General features: G+C 46.8%; 1 protein-coding gene across 1 annotated transcript in view; it reads right to left on the reverse strand.

Annotated features, from left to right (window-relative positions):
- Positions 1–10,802, reverse strand: part of Nat10 (N-acetyltransferase 10) — a 39,293-nt gene extending 28,491 nt beyond the window's left edge. Inside the window, exons 1-5 of the mRNA XM_004660826.2 lie at positions 10,654–10,802; positions 7,478–7,600; positions 6,781–6,872; positions 5,315–5,486; positions 2,553–2,675 (exon numbers count right to left, since the gene is read on the reverse strand). Of these exons, the coding sequence (XP_004660883.2) occupies positions 2,553–2,675; positions 5,315–5,486; positions 6,781–6,872; positions 7,478–7,585 (495 nt within the window). The 5' untranslated portion in view covers positions 7,586–7,600; positions 10,654–10,802. The remainder of the gene's footprint in view (positions 1–2,552; positions 2,676–5,314; positions 5,487–6,780; positions 6,873–7,477; positions 7,601–10,653) is intronic.
- Positions 10,803–11,854: the final 1,052 nt, after the last annotated feature.

Below are 11,854 nucleotides of genomic sequence, written 5' to 3' on the forward strand. Positions count from 1 at the left end.
AACTGCCCTCACCTATCTTTGACATTTTCTCAATTCACCCAGGGTAACTCAAGTGTGCTTGCCAAGGAGTATACCAGACATGCTGGGCACACACTGCTGAATAAGCCCACATTCTACTCTCGTGGACATATGGCCCAATGGCTAAAAACAAATAAATTTAAAGCATACAAATTTGGGGGCTGGAGAGAAAGGCCCAGACGTTAGAGGCACTAGCTTATAAAGCCTGAGGGCCCAGGCTTGATTCCCCAGTGCCCATGCAAAAGCCAGACACACCAAGTGGTACATGCATCTGGTGTTTGTTTGCAGTGCCAAGGGGCTCTGGGGCACCCATATTCTCTCTACCCCTCCTCCCCTTGCAAATAATGAAAAATACAAATTTTGGTTAAGTGCTACAAATGAAATACAGGATGTAATATACTGACAGAACATGAGGGGGCCTACTTATAGTACATGGTCAGGGAAAGTCTATCAGAAATGATAAGCTGAGGAGAAGCCCGCGGCCATGTAAGAGAGGATGAATAAACACACTGATGCGGGTACAAAGGCATTCATCACAAGCATCTAATGAGCGCTTCCCACATGCCAGGCAGCTAGGACATGGTAACACACCAGGGAGCAAAACCAGGCCACTGCTCTTGTGAAGTTTAGAGACTAGTACAGAGGACAGACAGAAGACAAATACACAATGCTATAGCTGGCAAGGGCTTTGAAGAAACAAGGCAGGTGAAGGAGTGAGCATGTGGAGCCACCTAGCCTGAAAAGGGTGTGAGAGCTGGGTATGGTGGCACATGTCTGTAATCCCAACACTTGGGAGGAAGCAGGGAGAATCAGGAGTCCAAAGCCATCCTCAGCCACACAGTTAGCTTGAGGCCAGCCTGGGCTGTAGGACACCATGTTGGGAGGAAGAGAGGCAAGGAAGAAGGGAAAGGAGAGAAGGAAAAATGGAGGGAAGGAAGAAGAAAAGGAGGAAGGAAAGGAAGGACAGGGGAGGGGAAGGGATGGACAGGGAAGGGAAAGGGAGGGGAGGGGAGGGGAGGGAAAGGAAGGGAAGAGAAGGGGAGAAGGGGAGAGAAGTGGAAAGAAGGGGAGGGGAGGGGAGGGGAGGGGAGGGGAGGGGAGGGGAGGGGAGGGGAGGGGAGGGGAGGGAAGGACAGGACAGGTTATAAAGAAGAATCACTGAAGACGGGATATTGGAGCACAGACTGGAATGTAGGAAGTATGCAAGTCATACAAATATTCTGGGGAAACATGCCAGAAAGAATAGTAAGAACAAAAGCTCTGGAGTGAGCATGCTCAGCATGTCTGAAAAGGCTAGAGGGGCTGAAATAACAAGGGATGGTAGGAAGCTACTCCAAGATTTGAGGGAAGTCCATCTCATCAGAAAAACACAGCTCATTAAATCCTGAGGTCAATCCCAACCTGAGTCTGAAAACACCAGCAGGACAATAGTACTGGAGTCTCCAAACTAGCCGGTACAACCTATCCCTAATCCCCTACCATGTCCCTGTCCGTTGTATGAGGAGGGAGCTACCGCTCCCATGGTTGAGAAACAGAACTAGCAAATGTCCCTCCACTAACCACTGGAAGATGAGGGCTAGTGAGGAAGTATGCACATGGCCCTCTGCAAAACAAAAATTAGTCCCAGATGTAGTGCCTGCACACCTTTAATCCAAGCACTCAAGAAGCTGGGACAGGAAGATCAAAGGTTCAAGGCCAGCCTGGGCTAAAAATGAAACCCTGTCTCAAAAAAAAAAAAAAGCTGGGCGTGGTGGCGCACGCCTTTAATCCCAGCACTCGGGAAGCAGAGGTAGGGGGACTGCCTTAAGTTCAAGGCCACCCTGAGAATGCAGAGTGAATTCCAGGCCAGCCTGAGCTATAGTGAGACCCTACCTCGAAAGACCAAAAAAAAAAAAAAAAAAAAGAGGCCAGGCATGGTGGCACATGCCTTTAATCCCAGCACTTGGGAGGCAGAGGTAGGAGGATTGCCATGAGTTCCAGGCCACCCTGAGCTAGAGCAAGAACCATCCTCAAAAAGAAAAAAAAGAAAAAAAAAAAAGGAAAAAAGCAGCACACAAAACAAGTTGCATCATACCTGAATCTTATCAGTATAAAATTGCAAATGTCTAAAACCAAATGTGAAGGGATGGAGGGATGGCTTAGCAGTTGAGATATGTGCCTGCAAAGCCAAAGGACCCAGGTAAGCCAGATGCACAAGGTAGTGCATGAATCTAGAGTTCATTTGCAGTGGCTGAAGGTCCTGGCACGCCCATTCCCTTTCTCTCTCTCTTCCCCTCCCTCCCTCTCTCTCTCTCTGTCAAATAAATGAATAAAAATATTTTTTGTAAGTGTGAAATTCAGAAATGGCTAGACTGACTCCAAGACCCTGAGATCCACTCACAACAGCCAAATCTTAGCTGCAGTCCAAGAGCTTTGAGCCAAAAGTTATGCAGATCACTGTAGAGATGCCCAACAGGAAATCTTTAAGGAAAGCAAGCAACAATAAAAACAGACTCATCGGAGCCCCCATGTTAAGTTAAGAAACAGACTCTTACCATTGTCATTGTGTACAACTGCTTCAGTGAGTTCATGGTCCGTAGGAGGATAACCACTAACCCACCACCTTCTACTGTTTCCACAGTCCTGGCCAGTAGGTTTGGAGTTAAGGCTTCAAAATCCTAGGAGACAGAGATCTTAAAAAGGACTAGTTTCGGGCTGGAGAGATGGCTTAGTAGTTAAGTGCTTGCCTGTGAAGCCTAAGGACCCCGGTTCAAGGCTCACTTCCCCAGGACCCACGTTAGCCAGATGCACAAGGGGGCACACGCGTCTGGAGTTCATTTGCAGTGGCTGGAGGCCCTGGCACGCCCATTCTCTTTCTCTCTCTCTCTCTGCCTCTTTCTTTCTCTGTTGCTCTCAAATAAATAAATAAAAATAAACAAAAATAATTAGTAAAAAAGGGCTAGTTACACAAATGTAAGGATCCAGGATGCTGAACCAAGGGCTAAGATAAAAAGTTCAGAGCCCAAACCCAAGACCTTGCCTTCCACCCCTGCTCATCGAGAAAACTCACACTCATAGCCCAAATGAGGGGTACCACAGAAGACAGCTGTGATAGTTAAGGTGTTGTCAACTTGATCTGTTAGTAATGCACAGGCTGCTTCTAGGAAGGATCAACTAAAGGAGGAGGTCTTTCTCCCAGGGTGAGCCCTTCCCCCAGAGTGAGTGCCCCGCTCAGAGAGGGACTTGATATAAGGAAGCTCTGGGTAGAAGAGTTCCCTTTTCCTTCCTTCCTTCCACTTGGCTGCCAGAGCTGCTCCCTACCTTCTAACGTGGATTGAAGACCAGTGCGGACTAAAGACCAACATCAACTGAAGACCCACGTGGATCGAAACCCAGCGGCTCCTCAGGAAGCCTCCAGGCTTTCCGGCACTATCTGCAGTGCCAGGTCGGGACTGCTGAGGCATCTGGCCACGTGGATTGAGCAGCTACCAGGTTCGGTGATTCTCAGGCCTGCAACTGCTATTGGACTACTGTAAGCTAATCCAATAAATTCCCTTTTTAAAATAATTCATTCTAGTAATTCTGTTCCTCTAAAGAACCCTGACTAATACAACAGCCAAGCCCTATGATAGAGGCAGACCTGATATTATGCCAAAAATATCTCTAATAATCATATAAAATCCTATTTGGAAGCAAGTTTTCCAAGCTTCATTGGTTGATACCTGAGTTTCAGAAACATGTTACATTTATTTTCTGACATTTATAGAGCCACACTGCACCACACAGGGGAGCTACTAACTAACGGAGCTATCTTTCCACAGCAAGCAGTGCTGGAGCAGGCCACTCCCCACCAATTACTGACAAAGTCAAAGGATCCCTCCAAGGCTGAGACAGAGACAAAATGCTTTCTGGCCTCCAACTGGGGTGTAAGCCAGCAGTGCTCACAGAACCCACTAGAATGTAGTTAGGCAGCCAGAAAGACTACTACGAGTTCGAGGCCAGCCTGGGGCTAGAGAGAGAGAAACCCTGCCTCAAAAATAAAAAACAAAACAAAAAAACTTGCAGGATGAAAAAAAAGAACTGTTCTTGACTTCCCTTTCTCTTTTCCAAATTTATATTATGTGAGGCATCACTCAAATTTTACATAATCATGGTCACAGTATGCAAGGCAATATAAGACATACAACAATAATTTGTGCATAAACTCTGTGCACGTGGGTGTGGGGTGCACAGGGCACGCACATCTTTGTGTGCAGATGCACACACTTCATACAAGTGAGCAGAGGCCAGAGCACAACACAGGGTCAACGTTCTCTACTGCTGTTCTGCCTCGTGTCTCTGAGACGAAGTCTCTCACTGAACCTGGAGCTGCTGTTTTCAGTTAGATGGGCTGACCAATGAGTCCTGGCAACTCTGTCTCCACTACCCTCTCAGGACTGGGGTTACAGACATACATGACCTGCCCTGGCTGCTGACAGGGTTGCTGGAGATCAGGCTCAGGCCCTCGTGCTGTGCTCTTAGCTGCTGAGTCATCTCCCAAGCACCCCAGTTTGTGTGTACGATTTTTGACTTTTGGCAGGGGGAAAACAGAGCCATTGGTATCAAAAAATCAGATACTTTAACAAAGACCAGTGGAACCGAAAATAAACAAAAACAAGTTATTTGTCTGGCAAGAAAACAGACAGAGGTAAAGAAATCTACCAAGCAGTTCTTGGCAGGGAAGTGAGTAGTTTTTAAGGGTCAGAGAAGGGCTGAAGGAGCATGTGAGATGATGGTGCTCAAATGAGAATATGAGTGGACATGCCGGTCAAGTCGGCACCACCGCTCACAGGCCAGGAGTTTTCACACGAAGTGCTAGTAAGGACCTGGGCTTCCAAGGTCACCTCAACAGGGCTGGAAGGATGGCTCAGCAGTTAAGGCTCTTGCCTGCAAAACCTAATGACCCAGGTTTGATTCACCAGTACCCACATAGTCAGATGAACAAAGTGGCACATGCATCTAGAGTTCATTTGCAGTGGCAGAGTCCTTGGTATGCCCAATCTGACTCTCTCTCCTTTCTCTCAGGAAAGGTCACTTCAAGTCCCCAGTGCTTGTTTGTTTTCCTTTTTTGAGACAACAGGGTCCCAACTATGTAGCCTGAGCTGCCTCAACCGCAATCCTCTTGCCTTAAGGTCCCCAGGGCTGGGGCTATAGGCATGGCGTGCAGCACACCTGCCCAGCAATTGCTTTTTCATCTTTCGCTGGTCAGAAGCCCCTTGTCAGTGGGGAAGCACACAGCACAAGGCCTCCAGTGCCCAGGCTGGAGGAGGCCACCCACCTGCAGGACACACATGCCGAAAGTGTTTCCCAGGATCTTGTGGGTCTCGTTGTAGTAGCAGTAGCGAATGTTTGTGGCTGCTACGAAGAGCTCAAACGGGTCATCTTGCTTTATGTTCAAGGTCCCGTTCTTTATTTTCTTTTGTAGCTGTCGCATTCTCTTCTTGCGGTGACTGCAATGGCGGAATCCCATGAAAGCCAGTTAACCGGAGACATAACAGCTGAGTGGGGAGAGGCTCAGGGGTCCCTGCTCAGACCTTCACAGCTAGTGGGGAACTCAGAAAGATGGGAGCTAGCTCCCTCACTTCACAGGGAAGGAAAAGTGGAGAGGTATTGGAATAGTGGTTAAAGAAGACAGGCTTTGAAGCAAGATGGCACTAAGTGTGTGCAAACTATGCCACTATTGCATCCTCTGACCTTGCGCAGGTTTTTCACTGTCAAAGTTGGACAACAATAGAAGCCAAACCTCAATTTAGTCAAAGCTAACACCTGAAGTCAGCCCTAAGTGGCCCCATACCTTCACCTGAAGCCAATGTTTCAACTACATTGTGCTACTCCCAAAAAAGCCTGTGAAAGGTAGGGTGCTTAATGTATTCATCTAATGTTGTGTTCACTATAGGGGACTAGGTCCTCAGACGCAGCTCGTATCTAAGCCGGTAATGACACAAGGACTAAAGTGGAAGTTGGACATTCCTGAGGAAACCCGGAAGTGTTATTTATTGGTGCTAAAGCCCTGCTAGCCAATTGCCCTTTGCCTGTCCTTTCTAGAAGACAGGAAAGAGCTTCAGAACATGCCTTCTAGCTGATCTGTTAGCTCTCTAACCAGAGAGTCAGAACCATTTGGCCACAATTGTAGAAGAGAAAGCCAGGGCACAAAATGGTGAGGAAGTACAGAAGCTCTGTTTTAAGGTATATGGCAGCAATAATGAGGACAGGTGCTGGTCTGAATAACGAAGCTGACCCTGGAACACAATGTTAAGGAACTCATTCCTGGCATATAAGTAAAAAGCAGAAGTTGGAAGTGGATAATAGGAGGCCAGGCGTGGTGGTGCACGCCTTTAATCCCAGCACTCAGGGAGGCAGAGGTAGGAGGATCACCACGAGTTCAAGGCCACCCTGAGACTACAGAGTGAATTCTAGGTCAGTTTGGGCTAGAGCAAAACCCTACCTTGAAAAAACAAAAAGAAAGAAAAAAAAAGCGGATAGGGTCTAGAGAGATGGCTTAGCTGTTAAGGAGTTTGCCTACAAAGCCTAAGGACCCATGCTTGACTCCCCAGATCCCACAAAAGCCAGACACACAAGGTGATGCATGCACAAGGTGGCACAAGAGTTCGACTGCAGTGGCTGGAGGCCCTGGTGTGCCAATTCTCTTTCTCTCTCTCTCTTGTTTAAAAATACACACACACACACACACACACACACACATATTTAAAGTAGGTAGATGGGACATCAAAGGACCAAGCTTACCTGCTGAACCCCAGCTCTTTCTTATAACACCACAGCACTGAAGGTCGAGCCTTTACAGTTGCTTTGGATAACATGTGATGGAGTATTACCACCTGCCAAAGGAAAAAAAAAAATCACAGATCATCAGGGCCCAAAGGGATCATAGAGACTGCTAGGTCCAAGATCTCATCTGACAGAGGTAGAAACGAAATTGATAACCAAGGTTATAAGGCAAGTAGTGACCAGGGGAAGACTAGAAGCTAGGTCATATACACTTACCCTATGAATATGTCACCCACCCTGGGCTTCTAAAGATATTGGCTTATCTGCTCATAAATCAATATAGAAAATTTACTACTTTCAGAAGATAATCGTTCTCAGTAGGCACCTCACCAGCTAAAGGGATATTAATGTCATTATAAGGCTGGCAAGATAGCCCAGCAGTTAAAGGCACTTTCTTGCAAAATCTGCCAGCTGAGGTTCAATTTCTCAGTACCCACATAAAGCCAGATGCAAAGTGGTACATGTGTCTGGATTTGTTTGCAACAGCAAAAGGCCCAGGGTACCATAGTCTGTCTCTCAAATAAAAAAAAAAATATATTAAAAGTTTTGAGAGAAAGACTTAATGTAATTATGTGCTGAAACCCAAAAGTGCCTGAAGCCTGAATAACGTGCTCATTAGGAAAAAGTAATCCAGGAAGCACTGACCGTATCTTACCTGATCTTTTCCACGATCCCCAACAACAACAAAGAGAGACCTCTGCCGCTCAGCTACCCCATTCTCAATGAGAATCCTAATTCGGTTGTCCACCTTTTTCCGATGCATGGTGAAAGACTATCACTGAGAGAGAAAGAAAACACAGCTGGGTAAAGCACTAGGTTCCAGGAAAGTAGGTGGCGTGCCTGGCTGCCTCTTGTGGGGCCAGGCATATGCGTATCATCTTCATTTTCCAACATGTCATAAAGATACCAGTCTCAGTTTTGAAATCAGGACACTGTGGCTTAGGGGGTTAAGTGTTACCTAAGCATGGGAAGTCAGCAGGGAAGCTTAATCTATGCCTCATTAAAGAAATTTAAGAAAAATCAGGCCAGGCATTAATCCAAGTACTCAAGAGGTGGGGTAGGAGGATTGCTGTGAGTTTGAGGCCAGCCTGGGCTATAGAGTAAGTTCCAAATCAGCCTGGGCTAGAATGAGACTCTCTTTAAAAGAAAAAAAAAAAAAAAGTCACTTCGGAGGCCAGAGAGATTGCTCAGTGGTTAAGACACATGCTTGCAAAGCCTGAAGATCTCAGTTTAATTCTCTAGTTCCCACGTAAAGCCAGATGGACAAAGTATACATCTGGAATTCATTTGCAATGGTAGGAGGCACCCATTCTCATTCTCTCTCCTTGCAAATAAGTAAACATTTTTAAAAAGAAAATTCAGGAGTTAAAGGTTCAAAAACAGGAATGACTTAAGTATATAATATCCATATACCCAGAGCATATTCAAAGACTAGGTAAAGATGCTTATGAAAGGGGCTTATGAGACAGAGGATAAAGTATGTGTGTTGGGGGGTATACATATATATATTGGTTTTTTGAGGTATAGTCTCACTTTAACCCAGGCTGACCAAGAATTCACTATGTAGTCTCAGGCTGGCCTTGAACTCATAACAATCCTCCTACCTCTGCCTCCCAAGTGCATGGCAGTGTATTTTATATGTCACACAGAGAAAAAAACAAAGAGACTGAAAAACAAAAGGACAAAATGAGGTTATTTCCAAATGGTGTGATTTTTATTATGGACCTTTCTAGGGATTTTTATGGTCCAGATTCCTTAATGATTCACATTACTAATGAAGGAAAAAGAAATATTTCTATGTATGAAAAAATGTTCTATCTCGGGACAGGAAAAGCCTCAGACCTGTGCACAGACAAACCTCAAAAAAGTTATATAGAGGCTAGGGGTGTAAAGTTCAGTGGTATAGTACTTGTCTGGCTATGGGAAGCCTTGGCCTTGATCTCCAACAACACCAAAACAAAATCAAATAAAAAAAGTTATGTGATTACCTATGATACAATATTGCATCATGACCATAATGGTATTTCACATGATAAATTACATAACACAACAAAGAAACATGAGGAATGAAAAAGTAGGGTCAGGATATGTGACATGGAAAGTCCAGCAGTTACTACATTCTAAACATAGGGCTCATGACTTGAACTTAGCTATATCTTGACCATCCCATTTAACTTCCCAACCCAAACTGCTAATAGAGCATAGTTTATAAGGATTATAAGAAAGCAGTATAAAGAATTCAAGTACCGGGCTGGAGAGATGGCTTAGCAGTTGAGGTGCTTGCCTGCAAAGCCTAAGGACCCAGGTTCAACTCCCCAGGACCCATGTAAACCAGATGGAAAAGATGGCACATGCATGGATAGTTCATTTGCAGTGGCTGGGGACCCTGCTGTGCCCGTTCTCTCTCTCTGCCTCTCTATGTGTCTCTTTCTCTCTCTCTCTCCCCCAAATGAATGAATAAATAAGACATTTTTTTTAAAAAGCCAGGCATGGGGGGCTTGCCTTTAATCCCAGCAGTGAGGAAGCGAAGGTAGGAAGACCATGAAGAGTTCATAGCCACCCTGAGGCTACATAGTAAATTCCAGGTAAGCCTGGCTAAAGTAAGACCCTACCTCCAAAAATCAATAATAATAATAATTCACGTATCATAGGCCAGTAACAAACAGGATTCAAACTCAAATCTGCCTGAATTCTAAATTATCAGGTGTGGCACACACCTTTAATCCCAGGACTTGGAAGACTGAAGTAGGAGGATCACTGTTGAGTTGGAGACCACCCTTAGACTACATAGTGAATTCCAGGTCGGCCTGGGCTATAGGGAGACACTATTTGAATCCCCCCCCCCAAAAAAAGAAATAAAGTTATGAGCCCTGGCACTCAGGAGACAGAGGCAGGTGAGTATGAGTTCAACCTGAGCTAGTGAGAGATCCAACCTCAAAAAAAAAAATAAATAAATAAATAAAATTCTGAGACCCTTCGCTTGCCAATAACCTCATCCCTATGTTGGCAGCCTCAAAAAGGTCCTACAATATATATATGTATGTGTGTGTGTGTGTATATATATATATAAATAAATAAAATAGTAACTTAAGCCAGGTGTGTCAGCACTTGAACGGCTTAAGTAGGAAAATCGCTGACACTTCAAGTCAGCCTGGGGCTACAGAGTTTCAGATAAGCCTGTACTGCCATAAGAACCTACTTCAAAAAAAAAAAACCCAAAGTATATATACAAGTCTGTTTTTTGTTCTAGTGACTGTGAGACTCTTCCAAGAACTATGTGAAAAGCTTGTAAGCTTTCACTCTGGGAGTATTTAAAAGAAATAAAGGAGAAATAAATACAGATAAAATTAGACCTAAATGTGATAACTACAGTAGGCAATCTAGTAACTGTCGAAGATTAATGTGAGCTGAAGTTGCCAGGACGGTCTTGATGGGAAGAAAAAAAAATGCAGTTTTCTTCCCATTCATTTGCTCCTTCTGCACACCTAGTACTACGTGCCCTCGGACACCATTAGCTGTCCTGTCAGAGAAAATTCAGTCCCGACGCTGACTGCTGGGCAGAGTGCAAATGAATGAACATAGTGAAGAACCGGAGAACCAGACGGTCGATGCACAGCACTGAGCACCGCAGCCGTGCCGTCATCCAGCCATTCTCCGAGCTGCGGAGCCCCGCCACCCCGAGAGCGCTCCGGCAGCAAGCCCGTCGTGGTGCGCGTCCGAGGCGGCGCGAGCACAGCCGGAGCGCGGGGACCCCGTCCCAGCCAGCCTCCTTCGGGGCCGGAGGACGCGGACGACCGCGCGAGGCCTCACGCCCACCCTCCCGCGCGGTACCTGCACCAGAAGATCCCGACCCGAGCGACTGCACGGCGGAAGCACGTGGGACCGAGACTGCCTGAAGGAAGCGCGGCGGGACGCCCCGAGCGAACGCCTGGCCGGAAGCGCAGCTCCCCGAGCTCCGCCGCCGCGTGCGTGCTAGTAAGCGCGGCTGGGCACTAGTGCGCACGCGCAACACAGGTAAAGCGACCAGGGTGACGGGCCTTCCACGGCGGCGTCTCCTAGAGATGACGTTAGATGTCCCTGGAGGCGGAGCCACAGCTTAGACCTCTACTGCGCCTGCGCACTTCAGCCCTTAGGCCACCGGCGCGGCACTGAGGGCCTTTCTCTGCAGCTCTGCACCAAGCAAACCCCCTACGTGACCCCATCCTCGGCGCCCGCCTGTGCGGGGGCTGCCGGCGTATACCCCGGCGGACTGCTACAGCGTGGCGTTCGAGGACCGTGGTTTCAGGCCGGGAGGCAGCTGCTCCAGACACGTGTGATCCCTGGTGTGACAAGAGGACACTCACCTTTAGGACCGTTTGGTTCATTTCACTTGGCCCTCCACCCCGCAGACCTTGTGAATTGGGCACTACCCACTTTTGTGCCCCGTACTTTGCAAGATTCCCCTCGCCGACCCCACATCCGCTGTTCATCCTCCTAACAACCTGGGCTCTGCTCTGCTCATGAGCTACCTCCCCTCGAGCTCGGCGGTGCGTGCGCATGAACGCAAGGACTAGGAGTTTCCATTCTCGAGTTCGTTTTTGTGGGGGAATGACGACGTTGAACTTCAAATCCAGGGTTCTTGCATAGAAGCTCCGATGTCCAGAGCAGAGCTCTCTATTATTACCCTCTATACCTTTGTTCCCAAATAACACTTAGGAATTGTCATCAGCGAAAGTACTCATCCATTCATTCACTTTTAACTGTTTAGTATGTATGTCCAATAACTTCCTGTTGGCAGGGGACAGTCAACCCAACAGTTCTAGCCCTAGATAAGCTTTTAATATACTAAGTTCTAAATGCTTTTGAGAAAACAATGTATCCAGACTACATCCACGGGCTAGAAATGAACAGGGTTAGTCGTGTAAAATTGTGTCAAGCAAAAAAAAAAAAAATTCTGGGCGTGGTGGCGCACGCCTTTAATCCCAGCACTCAGGAGGTAGAGGTAAGGAGCGCCTTGAGTTCAAGGCCACCCTGAGCTACAGACCCTACCTGA

Source organism: Jaculus jaculus, chromosome 8 (genome assembly GCF_020740685.1).
Source record: "Jaculus jaculus isolate mJacJac1 chromosome 8, mJacJac1.mat.Y.cur, whole genome shotgun sequence".
NCBI classification, from domain to species: Eukaryota; Metazoa; Chordata; class Mammalia; order Rodentia; family Dipodidae; genus Jaculus; species Jaculus jaculus.